Source organism: Medicago sativa, chromosome 1 (assembly GCF_051527215.1).
Source record: "Medicago sativa cultivar Bolivia chromosome 1, Bolivia_mono, whole genome shotgun sequence".
In the NCBI taxonomy this organism is placed as follows: Eukaryota; Viridiplantae; Streptophyta; class Magnoliopsida; order Fabales; family Fabaceae; genus Medicago; species Medicago sativa.
Window position 1 is genome coordinate 94,070,128 of NC_140749.1, and position 21,173 is coordinate 94,091,300.

Genomic DNA, 21,173 nt, shown 5'->3' on the forward strand with positions numbered 1-21,173 from the left:
TCAATTTGCCCGGAAACAACCTCAGTCTTGAATTGAAAAGTAATACCATTTGTCCCGGCATGAATTGTCTCAGAGTGATCTTCTTGTCATGATACTTCTTGGTCCTTTCTTTGTAGAGCTTTGAAGATTCATAAGCTTGATTTCGCAATTCTTCAAGCTCATGCATTTGAACTTTTCTTCTTTCACCGGCTTTCTCTTGATCGAAGTTTAGGAACTTCAATGCCCAAAAGGCTTTATGTTCGAGCTCGACCGGTAAGTGACAAGATTTGCCATAAACCATTTGGAAAGGAGTGAGGCCTATAGGAGACTTGTATGCAGTCCTATATGCCCACAAAGCTTCATCAAGTTTAGCCGACCAATCCTTCCGAGATGTAGAGACCGTCTTCTCAAGTATGCGTTTGACCTCCCGGTTAGAAACTTCGGCTTGTCCATTCGTTTGCGGATGATACGGTGATGCTACTTTGTGCTTGACTCCATAATGATCTAGGGCCTTGGCAAGTTGTGTGTTGCAAAAGTGTGACCCTCCATCACTAATGAGAACTCTTGGTGTACCAAAACGGGTGAAGATATTCTTTTTTAGGAACTTCACTACCGTCTTGCTATCGGCTTTAGGCGATGCTACGGCTTCCACCCACTTTGAAACATAATCAACAGCTACCAAGATGTACTCATTTGAAAATGATGAAGGAAAAGGGCCAACAAAATCTATACCCCAACAATCAAACACTTCCACTTCGAGGATGAGTTGTAGAGGCATCTCATTTCTTTTTGACATTGATCCGGTTCTTTGGCATTCATCACAATGCTTGCAATGTAAGTTGGCATCTTTGAATAGAGTTGGCCAATAGAACCCGGATTGAAGTACCTTTGTGGCGGTTCTCTCCCCGTTGAAGTGACCTCCATAGGGGGAATTGTGACATTGCCATAGGATCTTCTTTGCTTCTTCATCATCCACACACCTACGCAAGAGATTGTCCGCTCCAATTTTGAACAAGTAAGGCTCATCCCACACATAGTGGTTAGCATCATGAAGGAACTTCTTGCGTTGTTGCCATTCAAAATCTTCCGGAATGAACCCGGTTGCTTTGTAGTTCACCAAGTCGGCAAACCACGGTCTCACATTGATAGCTAGCAACCGTTCATCTGGAAATTCTTCACGAACCTCCGGTTCATTCTTGGTTACCTCATTGTTTGTCAACCTTGAAAGGTGATCAGCTACAAGATTCTCCGTGCCTTTCTTATCCTTGATCTCTAAGTCAAACTCTTGAAGCAACAACATCCAACGGATGAGCCTTGGCTTTGAGTCGGACTTAGTAAGGAGATACTTGATAGCTGCATGGTCAGTATAAACAACAATTTTGGAACCTACAAAGTAAGAACGAAATTTCTCCATTGCATATACTATTGCAAGTAACTCTTTTTCAGTTGTGGCATAATTGATTTGTGCCTCATTTAAAACCTTACTTGCATAGTGAATAGCATGAAAAATTTTGTCCTTACGTTGACCCAAGACCGCACCAACAGCATAATCACTTGCATCACACATTAATTCAAAATTTAAATCCCAATTAGGAGCAATGATTATTGGTGCGGTGGTCAACTTTTCTTTTAAAGATTCAAATGCATCAAGACATTCATTATCAAAAACAAAAGACTTATCTTTGTTGAGCAAGTTGCTCATAGGCTTTGCAATCTTTGAGAAGTCTTTGATGAACCTCCGGTAGAACCCGGCATGACCAAGAAAACTCCGCACACCTTTGACATTTACCGGTGGAGGAAGCTTTCCTATGACATCAACCTTTGCTTGGTCTACCTCAATACCCTTAGCAGAAATCTTATGACCAAGGACAATACCCTCGGTAACCATGAAGTGACATTTCTCCCAATTGAGCACCAAGCTAGTTTCAATACACCGCTTCAGCACGGTATCCAAGCTATTCAAACACGTATCAAATGACGAACCGAAAACCGAGAAATCATCCATGAACACCTCCATGCATTTTCCAATAAGTTTGGAGAAGATTGCTTGAACACACCGTTGAAAAGTTGCGGGTGCATTACACAAGCCAAATGGCATTCTTCGATAAGCAAAAATACCAAAGGGGCAAGTGAAAGCCGTCTTCTCGTGATCATCTGGATTCATGGCGATTTGATTGTAACCGGAGTAACCATCTAGGAAGCAATAAAAGGATTGACCGGAGAGTCTTTCAAGCATTTGATCCATGAAGGGCAAGGGGAAGTGATCCTTCCTTGTTGCTTGATTGAGTCTTCTATAATCTATACACATCCTCCATCCGGTGACGGTTCTAGTTGGGATCAACTCATTTTTATCATTAGTGATCACCGTCATTCCTCCTTTCTTGGGAACTACTTGAACCGGGCTTACCCAAGCACTATCCGAGATAGGATAGATCATGCCGGCTTCAAGTAACTTTACTACTTCCTTTCGCACCACCTCTTTCATGTTTGGATTCAAGCGGCGTTGCGGTTGTGCTACCGGCTTAAAGTTTTCTTCCATCATGATCTTGTGCATACAATAAGATGGACTTATCCCTTTCAAGTCGGATAACTTCCACCCTATCGCTTCCTTGTTGGCCTTGAGAACCTCTACCAACTTTGTTTCTTCATCGATGGACAAGGAGCTACTAATGATCACCGGTTTTGTACCATCTTTCTCAAGAAAAACATATTTCAAATTAGATGGTAAAACTTTTAATTCTACCTTGGTGTCATCAACTTTGGCTTCTTCCTTGGATTCTTCTTTCAAATCTTCAAGTATGGCTTGATTAGGAAGAACCTCCTTCAAGGAATCTAGCTCCTTCAAACACTCTTCAATGGCACTTGCTTCATCTTCATCAATAGCATTGAGTGCGTCCACCAAAGCACTCTCAAGGGGTGTTCTATTGTGCATTTGCTTCCGAGTAGTCAAGATGACTTCTTCGGTTGCATCCATTTTGAAACATGCACCCTTGTCTTTCGAGTACTTCAAAGCTTCTCGGATGTTGAAGGTAACCTCTTCATCATTTACCTTGACCTTCATGATATTATCATCAAGATCAATCATCATCCGAGCCGTTTGCATGAAATTCCTTCCCATTAAGATAGGCACATCCTCATCTTCTTCGACATCCATAACCACAAAATCAGCCGGAAAAATAAATTTGTCCACTTTTACAAGAACATCTTCGGCCATACCTAGTGGTTTTGCAAAGGATTTGTCGGCCAATTGCAACATCATCCTAGTCCGCTTTATACAAAGGTCACCAACTCTTTTGGCAACGGACAAAGGCATGAGATTGATGCTTGATCCAAGATCAAGTAGTGCTTTACCTACACGTGTTGTGCCAATAGCTACCGGTAGAGTGACTCTTCCCGGATCTTGCTCTTTCTTAGGCAACGTTCTTTGAATAATAGCACTACAATTGGCATCGATTTGGATCGTCTCTTCATCGTTGATTCTTCTTTTCTTGGAAAGGATATCTTTCATGAACTTCGCATAGACCGGCATTTGCTCCAAGGCTTCCGAGAATGGTATATCAATTTGTAACTTCTTGAAGAGTTCAAGAAACCTTGCGTATTGCCGCTCTTTGTCTTTCTTCGATGGAGCATGTGGGTATGGTAAGCGTTGAGCCACCACTTGCTTCTCAACTACTTGTTTCTTCCCTTTATCTCTCCCCACATCTTTATTCTTCCTCTCCATCTCCTCTTGTAACTCTAGATCTCTTTTTTGATTTTTTTCTTTTTCAACTAATGCTTCTTTATTCTTTATATACACTTCCTCCTCTATCTCTACACTATCCTCCTCGAACTCCTCTTTGTCCTCCTCATTGACAACTTCATCATCCTTATTTTCAACAACAATATCATCACCTACCCCTATACCTACTATTCTCCCACTCCTTGTAGCTATAGCTTTTGACTGCTATGCCTTGTGGTGCTCTTTAGGATTTGGTTGAGTGTTAGCGGTGAAAGCTCCACCTTGCGGAGGACCTTGAGCCATTTGTTGAGCTAACTGACCAACTTGCGTTTCAAGGCCTTTGATGGACGCGTCGGTGTTTTTCTGGTTAGCCATGGACACTTGCATGAATTGTTTCAAGACCTCCTCGGTGCTTTGGGAATTATTCGGTTGTTGGGGGTTATTTGGTGGTGGATTTTGGTATTGATTGTTGTAAGGTTGTTGGTAGTAGTTTGATGGTGGATATTGATAGTTATTGTTGTACGGTGTTCTCCAAGGTCTTTGGTAGTTTTGATTGGCCGGATACCTTCCTTGAGAATTGGAAGTACCCGGATTTTGGGATTGTTGTGAGGTTCCGGCTTGATGTGGTTGGTTAGGCCTTTGTTGGTTTCCCACATAGTTGACCTCTTCCTCTTCAAATGAACCGGGTTCGGGACAATAGCCGGTTGGATGATCCCCCGTACATAGTCCACAAGTATAGACTTGAGCGGTTCCTCCTTCTTGCTTGAGAGATTCAAGAATTTGTTTAGGCAAAGCTTTCATCTCCTTTTGCATAGCTTCTACTTGTTGAGTGAGAAGCTTATTTTGAGCTAAGACCGCATCATTGGCTTCAAGTTCAAGAATACCGGCTTTCCTTTGATTAGGATTCCGATTGTGAGAAGATTTTCTTGTGTTGAGCGCCATTTGGTTGATGATTTTGACAGCATCAGCTGGGTTTTTCATAGCAATAGAACCTCCAGCACTTGCATCTAGCATCGTCTTGGACATATCTTGAAGCCCTTGACGAAAAAGATATAGTTGCATTTGGCTATCAAATCCATGCTTTGGACAATTCCTTAGCAATGATTTATAACGCTCCCAAGCTTCACAAAGAGTCTCACTTTGGCCTTGAGCAAAAGTTGTAATTGAAGTTTTAGCCTCAAGATGCCTATCCTCCGGAAAGAACCGTTCTTGAAATGCTTTCTCTAGCTCACCCCAATTTTCCATCAAAGAAGTTGGTTGATCAAGATACCACTCCTTAGCCTTCCCGATCAAAGAATGAGGGAACAATTGTACAAACACGCCTTCTTCCTCATCTTCTTTCATACCAAGTGTACCGGCGGTAACATAAAAGTTGGTTAAATGCTTATATGGATCCTCATGATCCATACCGGTAAACTGGTTATGAGTAATCAAGTTAATCAACCCCGACTTCAGCTCAATCGACTTGGCATGACGATTGCCAAGATTAGCTAGCCTCCTCGGACTAATCCACATAGGTAGAGCATTCTCATTATCATTTTCCTGAGCCATGACTACTTCTTCTTCACTCTTCGGAGATGAATGTGGTGAAGAATGTGAAGAATCACCAAGTGAAATAGTATGCACCGAACCTGACGGAGAAGGAATAAAAAGTAAAGATTCCGGCTGAGCCAGCCTGGCTAATCTCCTAGCTTCCTTTGCTTGCTTTCTAAGTAACCTAGCAGTTTTCTCAATTTCTGGATCAAATTGTAGGTCTCCTTTATCAACGGTACCTCGCATAAACAAAGTTCACCAAGACTATACCAGGTGGTTAGCATAAAAAAAAAAATGAATGACATAAGTGTATAAGTATATGCATGAAAGAATTTTGTGCAAAATTGACTTAACATGACAAAATTGTTTCAATACTTATGATAAAAATTTCCGTTACTCCCCGGCAACGGCGCCATTTTGATGTAGTTGGTTTTTCCTACACGTCATATAACTATGTACACGTGAGTATATATAGGATCGTTTCCACAGGGAGTTACGTTAATCATAAGCATTTACACAATCGTTCATATTAAGGGTTTGGATATATTCAAGTTTGTTTGTAACACTATATCCATAAATTACACTAAAGTAAAAACGAGAGGGGATCGAACTATTTCGCTTGCGGTATAAGATAACGAGCAAGCATAACAGCAGCAATCTCTCGATCGATTAACAGACTCTAGCTTTATAACCAATATTATTACAATCATTTCTACAATATCCTTCGTGTCCAAAGCGACATCGTTATTTCTAGGTTATCGTTTAAACATTCGTGTCCAAATTCCTTAAACGATAACAAAGTCGATCGGATAACTTAATCGACCGTGTCCAGCCTGGTTAAGCATCCGAAAGCATTAAAATCTTGATTAAAAGTAATTATCAAAGGTTTACAAACTTGTCAAGAGTGATATAACATAAGATAGATTGTTATTCTAGTTCTAGATTCAAGAGTTTGTGTCCAAATCATCTTGAATCTCTTTGAAAGCATTAAAAGCAAGAATAACAACAATATTGAATCATATAGCTAGAACCATATATATTAAAAGATCAAAAGATTACATAATAGCTTGATTGTTACCTCAATACTACAAAGAAGGTTAGTTACATATAGACATGTAAACTAATGCAAGGAATGAAGGAAAGATGAAGATTCCATGCCAAGATCCTTGATGTCTCAATGAATCTAGGGTTGAATCTACTCCTTAATCACTTGCTTTGTGTTTCTCTCTATGAAATAGCTCTAACCTCTCTCTAGAAATGTGTAAAATGTTTTCAATGGAATAGTGAATACCTAAAAGAGAGGTAAAAATGTTATTTAAATGGCCTGTGTTTTTGCACCTGCGCTAATAGCGCAACTCACGCTAATAGCGTGGTAAGGCGGCCTATAATCTGGCCAATGGGAGCCTGCCACGTTGTTCTTGCCCTGCTGCTACGCTCCAGCCACGCTAATAGCGTGGCTCTCTGGAGCATTTACGCTAATAGCGTGAAATACGCTAATAGCGTAGCTCTTCAAACCCAGCTTCTGCTTCCACGCTCCAGGTACGCATATAGCGTAGCTCTCTGGACATTGTACGCTAATAGCTCAGAATACGCTATTAGCGTACTCTTCAAGAGTGCTCCAGATCCACGCCCCAGGTGCGCTAATGGCGTATCCCTCTGACCTTTGGCATTTCTTCATCACGCCAATAGCGTAGGACACGCTAATGGCGTAGCTTCTTTGAACTTTGACATTTCTTGCTCCTTGCTTGTAATTTCCTGCACAAAAAGGGTAGACTAAGGCTCAAAAGCATAAATGACATATTAACACAATATTTGGAGTTTTCCATAGAGAATCTTGCAAAACAAGTCACTAAAACGCCTAAACTCCTATGCGAAATATATCACTTTTAAACACTTATCAGATTCGTGAAGGGGAAAGGGAAAGAGATGTGTGATCAAATCTGATGGTTGTGATTTCCTTATGCACCATGCATAAGGAAATGACTTATGCACCATAACTTTTCCCATTGGTATGACCCATTTGATTTATTTTATTTTTGTTGTGCTTGGTTGTAGAAATTTGATGCTTATTAGGTATTGTCATTTAAAAAATATAAAATAACTTATGTGTATATTTGGAGCTGACTTAGGCTTCCAGATGTTGAAGTTATGGATGCTCTAGGCTCCACAAAAAATAAATAAAATTCCATTTATAAAAATGTGTGATGTCTATTAATTTTAAAATTAAAATTAATAAAATCTTATCGACATGGTGTTGGAAGAGATAACAATACGACTCTTTTCAAGAAAAAGAATGATGGTTTGATTCTTGGAGCCTTGTGTTATTGTTAATCCCTCACCGGTGTCTTACCCTAGACCATCCTTCATTTTATATGATCTATATATATATATATATATATATATATATATATATATATATATATATATATATATATATATATATATCTTTTTCCATGCTATACTTTATGACTCTCCTCAAGAAAAACAATTATAGTTTGATTCTTGGAATCTTATTTCTATTGTTAATCCCTCATCAATGTCTTACCCTAGTCATCCTTCATTTTATATGATATACATTCTATAGATAACTTTTCCCATGCTTTAGTTTAAAGAATTTGAGAATGACCAACACATAAACCAAATTGATACTCGAAGGGTTCCTCTTCATTGACCCCATTCTTATGTCTTCGACTAACCACAAAAAAGATAAAAATAACGAAGATATGTCACCAAAGCAACACTTTAATGTTTGATTACGGGCCATGATGATCTTTGATCTTCACCATTGACTTAACAAGAGGCATTGGGGACTTGCCACAATCTCCATGCCATCCAAAGAAGCACCCATTCCTTCCATCGTTTGATATTCTCTTGAGACTTAAGCTCATGGATTATCTCTATAACAGGCTTAAAGTGCCTAAATTAGGGAGATGCCTTGAAGCGTTTATTAGGATCAAAAGATTATAATTATTGTAACTTAGCAAAAAAATAATAAACATTTGCATAAAAAATCTATCTAAAGTTAATATTATATCAATAAAGATTAAATTAATTAACTTTATTTTTTGTATGTAAATCGATTGACTTTATTATCAACTGAAAACTAAATATTAAGCAAAATCGATTACATAATTTAATGAATGATTTGTATTTTAAAACATCTTAAAAATTAAATTAAAATTTATTATTATGGGCTTTTAAAAAGGCTTTATCTTCTTAAATTATACGAATATCTTTATGTGAAAATTCATATTAAATCCTTTTTAACTAAGAAAAAAAAAATTAGTCCTTCAAAAAAAAAGTTAAAAAATTTAGGTTAATTCGAGTAAAGATTTACCGAGTTGAACCTACATTCTTGCGAGATGAGTTCCAATTGGACCAAACTTAGAGTTCATATTGAAGTCGTTTGTCTTTTGAGTACTTTTCTCGTCCATAGTGGATATGATGTTATAATGATCTCAGACACCGACTCCGTCAAACATGCCACCACGGCCGTCGGAGAAAAAGCCTCCTCCGCATATTCCGATAAAGATCAACCCTCACCGCCGTCAGCTCCAATTATTGTGATGCCTTCTAGAGATCACGATTCTCTCTTCAGTGGTGGTGGTATCAGGTACTTACTTTTGTTCATCTATTTTTATTTTAAATATTATATAAGTATTTGAAGTGTGATTTAAGGTTTTAAGCTATGCTTATGAATTTAAATTTACACAAGTGATTTAAGGTTTTCTTTGTCTTATTATCTTATATGAATGAATATCCATGAATTTATATGCTACATATAAGTTTTCTGAATTTTGTGTAAAATCTTGATTTTAAACTACCTTGATCGAATATTTAATGATAATTCTAAGACTTGCCTTATGAGTAACACTGGTTTCTCCCCTCCCACCAACTTTTTTAGCCACTTGATGCTTGGACTTTGTAACTATTAATTCACAGGTCAGTCAAAAAACTAAAGAATTGATACTTTGAATAGAAAGCCAATATCTGTGAAACTATATGTTCACAATCACAATAATCACAATAGGAGTGTATTAGGAAAAATGTCTTCTAACCTACGACGTTCAAACCAAAAGGTAAAGGATAATAAATAAGTGACCAAAGTGAATTTTTACTTTCTTTGCTTGCAAAATGACACGTGTAGCTTGAAACCCAGAATAGGGAAGTGTGATGTAAAAATTAGGAAAAGAGACGATTTAGTGAGTTCTAAAGTGAAATAGACGACAGAGCATATAGTAATTTGGGAAATGTCTGCCCTGTTAAATGCTATTTGATCTGCACAATAATCTTGTCCCTGACAATGACAATTCAAGGTTATGAAGATCTAGATTTAAATAGTAAAGTCTTGCAATTTTGCAATCCTACTCACCCCTTCCGATCTGAATCGCGTGCAAGATTGATGCTTGATCATAGCAAAATTATTTATGGATCATGAAATCACACGATTGTGTGCTATCCTGAGTGTTTATGGACTCGAATTTACTCGAGTCATGTGCGGTCTGGTCTAGACTTTTTAAATATTTTAATTTTATCAACTTATGCACGATATGCGTGTGTCTGTGTGTGTGTGTGGTAGACGCGCGTGTGTCTGTGTGTGTGTGTGTGTGTGGTAGACGCGCACACACAAGTAATTACGTTTTGCGATCTTTCTATTTCCCTCTCGATCCTACTTAATTAGGTTATTTCGATCCTAGTTGTGATTTTGTGTGTTGCAATCTTGCTACGCCCTCCTGATCTTGGTCAGAAACTCGATCATGACAATCTTGAATGACATAATCATCTGTTCTATAAAATTCCATTAAAAGAAAAATTTGGGACATGTGAAATTGCCGTGTTGGATCAAGTGCTTACCTCCAGGCCAAAATCTATAGCTGATGGCAATAATGCAAATGTGCAATGTTATTTCCTTAAGGATTCTCAGAGTCGCGTCTAGCTTTAGCGTTTGTAGTGCTGCACCCATTGGCATTATATGCAATGGTTAAACCTGCTGAATCCCACGCATGACAGCCAGCAAAACCCTCGAATGTCACCCAATCATTTTATGTTTTTATACCGGCCTTCAACTCTCAAATCTTTGAAATTTTGAAAATGATTAAATTGCATTTTTTTTTTTTTTTTTTACTTTTAGCTTACTATCTGGAAGTCGGAATGGAAGGATCAGCTATGGATATTCCAGTTTTAAGGGTAAAAGATCTTCAATGGAGGATTTCTTTGAGACCAAAGTATCAGAGGTTGATGGTCAGATGGTTGGCTTTTTTGGTGTTTTTGATGGTATGTCCTAGGGTTTTTGTTTTGTACCTCTTAATATTAATGCTTTAACTATATTTTCCTCTTGGTTTCCCCAATTTTTTATGGTTTATTCTATTCGTCATAGGACAATCTGCCAGGATAAGACTCCTATAGAGTAAGATTGTCTCTTAGCCGAACAAGTAAAGGTGTATTCAGTATTCACTGTTGGTATAATTTATAGTATACCATGATCTTATTACGCACTGCTATTTGATGTTTGATATACCCTTGATAACTTAATAGATGAACGCACTTTAGAAGAGCTTTTTCCAATATGCTTGGGTTCAATTACTAGGTTAGACTTTTTTAGATGATAGAGTAGAGCATCAGAAATGAGCTTGGTAGACGATATTCACCGTTTGGAATTATTAGGCAGCAGCAGGCTTACGAGTTGTAGGATGGTTTTGGTTAAGGTTTTATGGAGCAAAAGAATTCTGTGTAATGGGGAAGACAAGGCTCATGGTTCTCAACTCAACAAGGATTCCTATAAAATTGGGAGGGCGTACAAATTACTCAAAATAAGTATATGCAAATCTTTTGACGGACTATCGTTATAACATGAAAGAAATTCACAATGCTTTGTACAGCAAAGAGGGAGTGTGCAAATCAGTGATACCAAACCCTTTTAAGATTTGATTAGATCATGGCTTTCAATTCCATTCTAAAATTGAAAAGAATGTAGATTATTTCATATTGACACGTCCTTTTCATGCATCTTTTTGAATTAATTTTTTTAATCTTTTTAGGCCATGGAGGTTCGCGAACTGCAGAATATCTGAAAAATAATTTATTCAAGAATTTGTGTAGCCACCCCAACTTTATCACAGATACTAAGACAGCCATTGGTATGTACTTCATTTGCGTTAAATTATAGGACATGGTGAAATTATCTTATAACATTATAGTTGTGTGGTTTGGTCTGCTACCTGGATGTTCTAAATATGAACTTTTGTTATGTTTAATTATTTGTTTTATGGCAGTTGAAGCATTTAAACAAACAGACGTTGATTACCTCAAAGAGGAAATGGGACACGCTGGGTCCACGGCATCAACAGCCGTGTTGTTGGGCGACCGAATTCTTGTTGCAAATGTTGGTGATTCTCGAGTAGTTGCATCGAGAGCTGGTTTAGGTTAGTTCCATGTCAATTACGTGTGGGAAGAATTAGATTGGACACAATGTGGATTTTTTTAATACAGCGGTCAATAAAGGGATATGCAACATATATCCCTTTAGTTTACTTCAGTTTTGCAGTTATGCTACAAATTGCTTATATTAGTCTGATATACAAAACAACTGAAGAAGCATAATAGTTTCCTATTTTCATCCTTGTGTTTTTCTTCTTTTCAATGATACGAATGAATGTGTTATGCAGCTGTTCCTTTATCTGTTGATCACAAACCTAATAGGTCTGATGAGCGTCAAAGGATTGAACAGGCTGGGGGATTCGTAATATGGGCAGGTAAATTTCATTTATATGGGTGTTGCCATTTGTTTTTATGGTTCTTAATAAATTAATTATAACAATGAATAATTTGCTGGTTTATACAGGAACATGGAGGGTTGGCGGCATTCTTGCTGTTTCCCGTGCATTTGGAGACAAGCTTCTTAGACCATATGTTGTTGCTGACCCAGAAATTCAGGTTGGCTAAAATCTTAAGATTGATTGATCGCCTACCCATTTTGTGTATATGTTTTTATACATCTTATATCTACTAATTTATCCCCTCTTTGGATACTCTTTTGGCTTAGGAGGAAGAAGTTGAAGGCGTGGATTTTATAATAATTGCTAGTGATGGTCTTTGGGATGTTATATCAAACGAGGTGAGACTATTTATATTATGGGCCAACAAATAGGGAGTCAGACCCACATGAATTTCACCTAATAATGATATGTTTAAAGCAGTGTATAGCTAATATTTCTTTAAACTTTAATAGATAGTCTTTTCCATTACATATTAATATTGCCATATCAGCATTGTTTTATTTTATTTTTTGTCATTCTCAGTGTGCTTAATACATATATTTCTTGTACTTGGCGGTCTTCATGCTTACTTATAATATGTCTTTTTATGTTGTACTCATTCGCATAAACAAATATTGGTGAAATTTTATTTTGTATTTTCTAGCTCTATGAATTCTAAATTTTATACTCCGGCAACATGGTGTTGGTACATTTTCGGCAAGCAAAAGTATTTGATGAAACCCGAGCATATAATAATGCACTATATATCTTTTCAGGAGGCGGTGTCTTTGGTACAAAATTTCACTGATGCAGAAGTGGCCTCTAGAGAACTTATTAAAGAAGCTTATACCCGAGGAAGCTCAGACAACATCACTTGTGTTGTTGTTCGATTTGATCCACATCCTAATGCGACTTCTGGCAACTGAAATAGAAATGACAAATGTGTGGGAAGTCTTACCTTATTTTCATATGAATTACTTCTATTAATTTATTTTAGTTCTGATATTATAGTTTTATAAGTTGTTTTAGTCTTCTTGATTACTCCTATCTGGAAAAAGGAAATACTTGTAGATATCATCTGCATTTGGTTTTACACATGAAGGCTCCATATCTCGGATCCAGCTATTTATTGTGATCCTCTGAACAGATAAATTACAGGATTTTTTTTTCTTTGATGTCCGTGATCTTTTTTTGTTTCGTTGTTGTTACAGTTTCAATCTTCCTTAGTAGGCACTAGGTAAAGTCACACCATATCATTGTTGCTTGGTTTTCTCCAAGGAAGTAATAAATTTTACTATTTTTTTATTTCTTTGTTCAAATAAGATAAAATTGAAGAGATCGACAATAAAAACGTATCTCGGATATTCAAAATACGAGGTTTAATCTAAATTCGTCCTTTCAGTAAATTATTGAATTATTTAATTCTCAATTTTAATTAAAAATCATCAACATCTCTCCTTAGTGCTCTTCGATCATTTAGAAAGAATAAATAAAACCTTTCATAATGTTTTAACTAAATTCAAAGGTGTTCACAATCGTCAATCATACAAATTGATTGTCCTTCTTTCCTGTCAAAAAAATGTAATCGTTCTGATTTGCTTCTCTTCTCATTATAATGTTTGATGGTCGGATGGAACCATGGTCAACTCTTCAACTGAACATGTGTCAAAATTCAAACCAATCCTTTGTTTTTGCCATTAAAAAAACGTTTGTTTTTGCAAAAATAAAATAAAATACAGTTTCATTGTGACGGCTGCAGCCTGCCTGTACTCGAGTAAATTCCTATCTAGATACCAATTTGATATTTGTACAATTGTATCAATTTTTGGAACAATTTTTTTCCCGGGACAAAATATTAGAGAGAGTAAAAAAATATAATGAATGCATAAAAAATGTTTGTTTTAAAGTTTTAATTGCTTATCATATAAACGTTTGAAAATAAACTATTTCTATAACACAATAAGCAATCATGGAGAAAATAAGCCGAAAGTACTTATGAACATATCGTAAGTTATTTTCATAAGTTCTTTCAAACAATTTTATAAAGAGTAATGATATTTTGACATCCATTTGATGACAACTTTGTTGACAACCTTGCTTTTCTCACTTCTTATTGGTCAAAAACAATGGAGAGAGAAAAAAGAAGAGAGAGGATAACAACATCATGTGAGTATGAGAGAGAAAGTTGTCCAAAAGTTGTCAAAAAGTGGTTGTCAAAATATCATTTCTCTTTTATAAATGTTAGTTATATCAATGGACAAACTCACTAACAAGTTCAAACAAGCCATAAATGAGTTGGTCGTCGGTTGAAGAAAGTCTAATAAAACGGATAATTTAAGTAATTTTTACTAATTTTTTAAATTAACTTAAAAATATTTAATTTCTTGTATGAAAAATATACCTAGTTTCATTTTTATCATTATTTAATTTTAATAAGATGTTATATTTAATTTTAATAAGATGTTATATAAATAATTATAATTTTTTTTTGTGTTTTGTGTTAATTATAGTTTTTTTTAAGAAGCTAAATTAACCCACCTAAATTGATACCGAAGAGAATCGAACCTTAAATCTCAAAGAGGAACACACTCCCAGATCCCAAATAAATAGCACTAGACCAACCCAAGTGGGATTTAATATAATTTAACGACCTGATAAAGAAAAATCATGTTTTACTTATAGTTTACTAAAAAAGATGCTGGTAAAATTAGAAACTGAACTCTCACATTAACTCCGCGTACGGATCTTAGATTTTTTTAAGTGAAATTCTGCAAGCGTACGGGCCTGTTTGGTTCAGCTTTTGGCTTGCCAAAAGCAATTATAAACAGTGTCAAAAGTAATTCTAGCCAAAAACAACATGTTTGGTTTGACTTTTCAGAATTGCTTTTATCCTCCAAAAGCAATTCTCCATGCTACAAATCATAGCTTCTAGCTTTTCTAGAATCAATTATAAACAGTAAATTTTATATTTTATTATTACAACATATTATTTTCCTTTATTGCCCTTTATCAATTCTCATTCTTTATCAATTCTCCTTTAGCTATGTCTATTTTAGTAATTATACATTCAAAAGCAATTCTACATAATTGTATCCAAACATAAATCAGTTTGTTTAATCAATTCTACATAATTGTATCCAAACATAAATCAATTCTCTCAGAATCAATTTTGTCAGAATCAATTCTGTCAGAATCAATTATATTCAAAGTTGAACCAAACACACACGTAGTCTCTCTTACTACAGTTACCATTAAATAACCAACCTCTCCCATTTGTTAAAAAAAAAAAAAAAAAACAGAACATTTCCTTTAAACTAACATTGCATTTCTTTTGATTACCTCTTACTAGCTGTAAATTTAATACAAATATTTTTAAAGGATTATTTAAATAAAAATATGTAAAATTCATTTCTTTTTTCTATAAAAAAAAAAAAAGGAAAAATCCAAAATGTAATTTGTCCATGTTCAATCCCCTCCCTCTTTCTCACGACTTTCCCATTTCCTCCCTCTTTCCTTTCTTTCCACTCATCTTTTTCTCTTTATCATCAAAAAAATCCAATCAAAGCCAACACTTATTATGACTCATGCTACTTCCTTCACTTTCATCCTTCCTTCCTTCCTTAATTATTAGTATGATTCTTTAGACTTTAGTAGAGTTAGATACATATCACTAATTACTGTCCCCTCTACTCTTCTATCATGACCTCCAATTTCAACCTTCCAGGTTGGTTCTTCTTCTATCTGCACCCCCATCTTTTTACTTCACTGTAAACTGTAAATTTTACAGTTTTTTTTTTTTTTTACTACGCTTTTACGTTTATTGCAGGTGGAGCTCAAACTCAAAGAGATTCAGAAAAAGGAACGATGATGACACCAACACAGAACCCACTTTCCGAAATATCTCCGTCGCCATCTCCGTCGTCCGCGACGGCGCCGGCTCTAGTCCTTTCAAACTCAGGAAAACGGATCGATCAAGCAGGGAAGAAGTACGTGAAGCAAGTAACGGGTCGTCACAACGACACAGAGCTTCATCTAGCAGCTCAAAGAGGTGATGTTGGTGCTGTGAGACAGATCCTTCTTGATATTGATTCTCAAATAATGGGTACTTTGAGTGGTGATGATGATGTTGATCTTAACGCTGAGATTGCTGAAGTTCGTGCTCTTGTTGTGAATGAAGAGAATGAACTTGGTGAAACTGCTTTGTTTACTGCTGCTGAAAAGGGTCATCTTGATGTTGTTAAGGAGTTGTTGAAACATTCAACTCTTCAAACTGTTTCTAAAAAGAATCGATCTGGTTTTGATCCTTTGCATATTGCTGCTAGTCAAGGACATCATGGTATGACTTCTTGTATTCAATGTCTTGTCAGATGTTCTGTTTTTATTACCTTTTTCCTTTGTTTTGATGTTGGGATTTTGGAAATTTCATTATTTTGCTTTTTGTAAAAATGGGTGAGAAAAATTTATTTTGAATGAATTGACTTTGGCTAAAATTGAGTTGAAGGTAAAACGATTTATGTTTGGGTACATTCATCTAAGCGAGTTGAACAATAAATTTGAGTTTAAAAATCAATTCTAGAATAAGAAGCTACAATTTCTAGCTTCAAGTAGAATCAGTTATGGAGACAAAATCAGGATGTTTGAGTGAGTTTTGTATTTTTTTTTTTTTGGAACATATTCTTGGTTTCAACTTTAGTAGAAGAACCTTTCAAAAAAAAAAAAAAAAAAAACTTTAGTAGAAGAACACCAGAAGTATATCTGATTAAATTTGTAATTTATTAAGTTATGAGCTGACTATTGAGTATTTATCTTGCTTAAGGTATCCAATAAAGAAACTCAATTATGATGCTATTAATGGACTTTTTTTTAAGAAGCTATTAATGGAAATTTTAAGAGAAATGTTATGACACGAGTTTTAATATTATTAATCCGTAGTAGAGTTAATGCTATGTAGACAAGTCTGCCAAACATCAATGTTGTCTTATTTGGATTCCAATTGTTAGACTTTGAGTAGCTTCAATTTGTTGGTTATGGTGTTCTTGTGTCTTGATGTAATTGAAAATGTGAGTACTTTGCCTTCTGTTCTTTGTAGTAATCTGTTGTGAATTTTCATTTGCAGCCATTGTTCAGGTTTTACTAGATTATGACCCAAGCTTAAGCAAAACTATTGGTCCATCCAACGCCACTCCACTTATAACAGCAGCGACGAGAGGTCACGTCGAAGTGGTGAATGAACTTCTGTCAAAGGATGGCAGCTTGTTGGAAATTGCAAGATCCAATGGAAAAAATGCTTTGCATTTAGCTGCTCGTCCGGGCCATACAGAAATCGTGAAAGCCTTGCTCAGCAAAGACCCTCAATTGGCTCGGAGGACTGACAAGAAAGGGCAAACTGCATTGCATATGGCTGTAAAAGGGCAGAGCTGTGACGTGGTGAAATTGCTTCTTGATGCAGATGCTGCTATTGTTATGCTTCCTGACAAATTTGGCAACACAGCATTGCATGTGGCAACCAGGAAAAAGCGAGTAGAGGTATGTAACATTAGCACAGCATTACAAGTAGTCAAGCACCATACAGTACATATAGTGATGAAGTAAAACAAATTAACTTACTCGAACAAATCGGGCTCACTTGACATACCTAAATATGCCATATTTGTAGCAGTAGTATTAGTTATAGAATGATTAACAAGTCTCCAATATTGAAAACAGGTAGCTAATTATGCTACAAAAAATGCAAACGAGGCTGCTAATTTGTTATTATATTTTATATTCTCTTTGTCTCATATTATGTGTCTCATAATTCATTTGAATTTTTGTCTCAAATTATTTGTCATTTTATAATATCAATACAATATTTATTACTTTTTTCAAAAGTTACCTTTATTTATTTAAGTAGTTGCAAGTATAAGGTGGACAAATAATAAATGAAGTACAATGATATTTTAGTCTCAACATGTTATTTTGCTTTGAAAATTGGTATAAGTAAACCATTTTTTTAAGTAGCGTGCACATTACTAATGAAACATGTTACATGAGACAAGGGATGTAACTTCAATTTTGTCTAGAAGTTTTGGGCCTCTTGTTTTCTTTTAATTTTTATACATGAAAAACACTTGTTCCCCTAGTTACTTTTGAGCATGTCATTGTTCCTTGAATGAAAAATCTAATATTGTTGTTTCTCAATTTCTTGGACAGATAGTGAATGAGTTGTTACTCCTGCCAGACACAAACGTAAATGCATTAACACGAGACCACAAAACAGCCCTTGACATTGCTGAAAATCTTCCTCTCTCTGAAGAGTCATCAGATATAAAGGACATCCTCTCTCGATATGGGGCACTTAGAGCTAACGAGCTCAACCAACCAAGGGACGAACTGAGGAAAACGGTTACACAAATTAAGAAAGATGTTCACACACAGCTGGAACAAACCAAGAGAACCAACAAAAATGTCCACAATATATCCAAAGAGCTGAGGAAACTCCACAGGGAAGGAATTAACAATGCCACAAACTCGGTGACAGTGGTGGCTGTGTTGTTTGCTACAGTTGCTTTTGCTGCTATATTCACCGTACCTGGTGGGGATAACAATGATGGATCAGGAGTGGTAGCGAGTTATTCTGCTTTTAAAATTTTCTTCATATTCAATGCTATTGCGCTTTTTACATCTTTGGCTGTTGTGGTTGTTCAAATTACCCTTGTTAGAGGTGAAACTAAAGCAGAGAAAAGGGTAGTTGAGGTGATTAACAAGCTCATGTGGTTGGCTTCTGTCTGTACCTCGGTGGCATTTATTGCCTCTTCGTACATAGTCGTCGGTCGGAGGAACGAGTGGGCTGCAATTCTGGTTACAGTTGTTGGAGGAGTGATAATATCCGGAGTTATTGGCACTATGACTTACTATGTAGTGAGGTCTAAGAGAACAAGATCCATGAGGAAGAAAGAGAAGCAGCTAGCCAGGAGAAGTGGATCCAACTCATGGCATCATTCAGAGTTCTCCAATTCCGAGGTTGATCGAATTTACGCGCTATAAGTTTGAAGACCAAATTACGTTGGAAAGGATAATAGTTGTTTAGAGTTTTTTTCTCTCTTCAAATTACCACTTCAAGAGTTTACATAGATGTAATGCAAGTGTACACTGCACATAGTACATACAGTTCTTCTGTAAGCTGCTGTTGTTGTTATATGATCATAACAAATTGGAATGAAAGCTTGATCACTATTGTAAGTGTTGAGTTTTGTGCACTTCAGCATGACATAAGTATGCATTTGTATAAATCACAGGTTACGATTTGTGAGAAGAATAACACGGACGTTGCTTTAATTCTCAACTCGTGTGTTGTAACACAAAAATATTCCTGGTCTATATGTTATCCGGAAAATGCTATTTATCTAGAAAAATAGCATCAAGAATTTTTCAAGACACATGTGGCAAGTTTTAATTGCATGATTTATTTGTCCACTTCCTATTTTTTAGCCACACCTCCTTGAATTGTGGCAAATAGTGCATTGTGATTGGCTACTCTTTATTCTTGAAGAATTCTTGATGTTTTTTTTCTTGATAAATAGCATTGCTCATGTTATCCTAGTCTGTTACTGAGAATTTTGCTACAAGAAATGTCTTGGAGGGTGCCGAATCAACACCACTGACCTAGTAATGATAGTGTTAATAATAACAATGAATAATTAATACAGTTAAAACTCTATAAATTAATAATGTTAGGACCAGAGAAATTTATTAATTTAGAGAGTTATTAATTTATCGATAAATTAATAATTATTAATTTAAAGAGTTTTTAAGTAATTATACTGTACATACCAAACAAAAAGGCAAATTAGTTTATGCCTCTTAGAATTACGTTGCAGCGAACCTTGGGACTCAACGTAAATTAGTAACTACTGTGTTCATATGCATTGGAAATCAATAATGACTTTTGAAGTACAGTAAATATAATCAAGAGGAACAAATGTGTTCAATGTAGTCTTAATATATTTTTTTTTTCAGTTTCTATGAATTATTAATTTATGATTTTCTTGGGACCGAAAATTATAAAGGGATCTCCCGAAAAATTATTATCTTAATATTTTATCGAGTTTTTCAATTTTTTACATTGGCCCAAGTCGGGACCGGACAAATTTATTATTTTAGAGAGTTTATTAATTTACCGAGTATTAAATTAAAGAGTTTCTACTGTAGTTGATAATCCGTGTTGTGAAGGCTAAGGTTTGGATCGTGTGTTCCTTGAACAAAAAAAAAAAACGGCATCGTGTGTGCATCTAAACATTTTTTTTAATGGCATTGGCATATATATATATATATATATGGGATTTGCTAGAACACACCCACTAGTTTTTATGTGGGAGTGTTTTAGCAAGTAAATAACTAAAAAGTGGTTAAATACACCCTAAGGTGTATGTTGCTATAACACACCTTCTAACAATAACAAGTGGGTGTGTTCTAGCAAATCCTATAGGCATTTGCTAGAACACACCCACTAGTTTTTATGTGGGAGTGTTTTAGCAAGTAAATAACTAAAAAGTGGTTAATTACACCCTAAGGTGTAGCTTTGCTAAAACACTCCCACATAAAAATTAGTGGGTGTGTTCTAGCAAACCCCTATATATATATATATATATATATATATATATATATATATATATATATATATATATATATATATATATATAGATGCAAGAGTTACAATAGGCGTCCAAAACTCCTTTCACAAAAATAAAATAAAATTGGCGTCCCGAACTAAAAAGAGAGCCACTTCCTTCCGTCTTGAATATAAGAGAAAATTCTTTTCTTTTTCTTTTTTCTTTATAAAGGTGAGATCTAGTTTAACCTTAAAAAATTATGAATAATTTATCCAACAATCAAAGACAAGTAAATTTACAAGTGGTATATACACACTAATTTGTTTGCCTTTCTCAGCCTTCCAATCTACTTTGTCAGGTGGATCATGGACTTCGAGTTTATCTATTTCATGAGACCATCCATTTTTAAATCCCAAGAGAGAATTATAAAAAATATGGTAAAATGATTCGTACTCTTGAGAATTTTCTTTGATCTTTATTTTGAAAAGTTTACGAGTCTGATTGTTCTTCATTAACATCACTACTATTGTCTTCTAATTCTTCGTTTGAAACTAATTATTTCGAGGTTTTGGTATGTTAGATTGTTCACCAAAATTG

At 35.6% G+C, this 21,173-nt stretch overlaps 2 protein-coding genes across 2 annotated transcripts; both read left to right on the forward strand.

Annotated features, from left to right (window-relative positions):
* Positions 1 to 8,457: 8,457 nt before the first annotated feature.
* On the forward strand, positions 8,458 to 13,160 carry LOC146959391 (putative protein phosphatase 2C 45). The gene is made up of 8 exons (XM_085740934.1): positions 8,458 to 8,843; positions 10,362 to 10,504; positions 11,269 to 11,367; positions 11,503 to 11,652; positions 11,896 to 11,982; positions 12,072 to 12,163; positions 12,273 to 12,344; positions 12,762 to 13,160. The coding sequence occupies exons 1-8, from the start codon at positions 8,593 to 8,595 to the stop codon at positions 12,909 to 12,911; spliced, it is 1,044 nt and encodes a 347-aa protein (XP_085597060.1). The 5' UTR covers positions 8,458 to 8,592; the 3' UTR covers positions 12,912 to 13,160.
* A 2,311-nt stretch (positions 13,161 to 15,471) lies between these two features.
* On the forward strand, positions 15,472 to 19,309 carry ITN1 (Ankyrin repeat family protein). Its single transcript, XM_085740933.1, has 4 exons — positions 15,472 to 15,709; positions 15,812 to 16,321; positions 17,102 to 17,511; positions 18,178 to 19,309. Exons 1-4 carry the CDS (start codon positions 15,685 to 15,687, stop codon positions 19,009 to 19,011), a joined length of 1,779 nt encoding a protein of 592 aa, XP_085597059.1. The 5' UTR covers positions 15,472 to 15,684; the 3' UTR covers positions 19,012 to 19,309.
* Positions 19,310 to 21,173: the final 1,864 nt, after the last annotated feature.

Excerpts from the sequence above, each read along its gene's own strand:
- LOC146959391 (XM_085740934.1), top strand. The coding sequence starts at position 8,593 with ATGAGTTCCAATTGGACCAAACTTAGAGTTCATATTGAAGTCGTTTGT. Across the intron at positions 8,844-10,361 it reads TTCAGTGGTGGTGGTATCAG|CTTACTATCTGGAAGTCGGA; the intron begins GTACTTACTTTT and ends TTTTACTTTTAG. Across the intron at positions 11,368-11,502 it reads AGATACTAAGACAGCCATTG|TTGAAGCATTTAAACAAACA; the intron begins GTATGTACTTCA and ends GTTTTATGGCAG.
- ITN1 (XM_085740933.1), top strand. The coding sequence starts at position 15,685 with ATGACCTCCAATTTCAACCTTCCAG. Across the intron at positions 15,710-15,811 it reads CTCCAATTTCAACCTTCCAG|GTGGAGCTCAAACTCAAAGA; the intron begins GTTGGTTCTTCT and ends CGTTTATTGCAG. Across the intron at positions 17,512-18,177 it reads CCAGGAAAAAGCGAGTAGAG|ATAGTGAATGAGTTGTTACT; the intron begins GTATGTAACATT and ends TTTCTTGGACAG.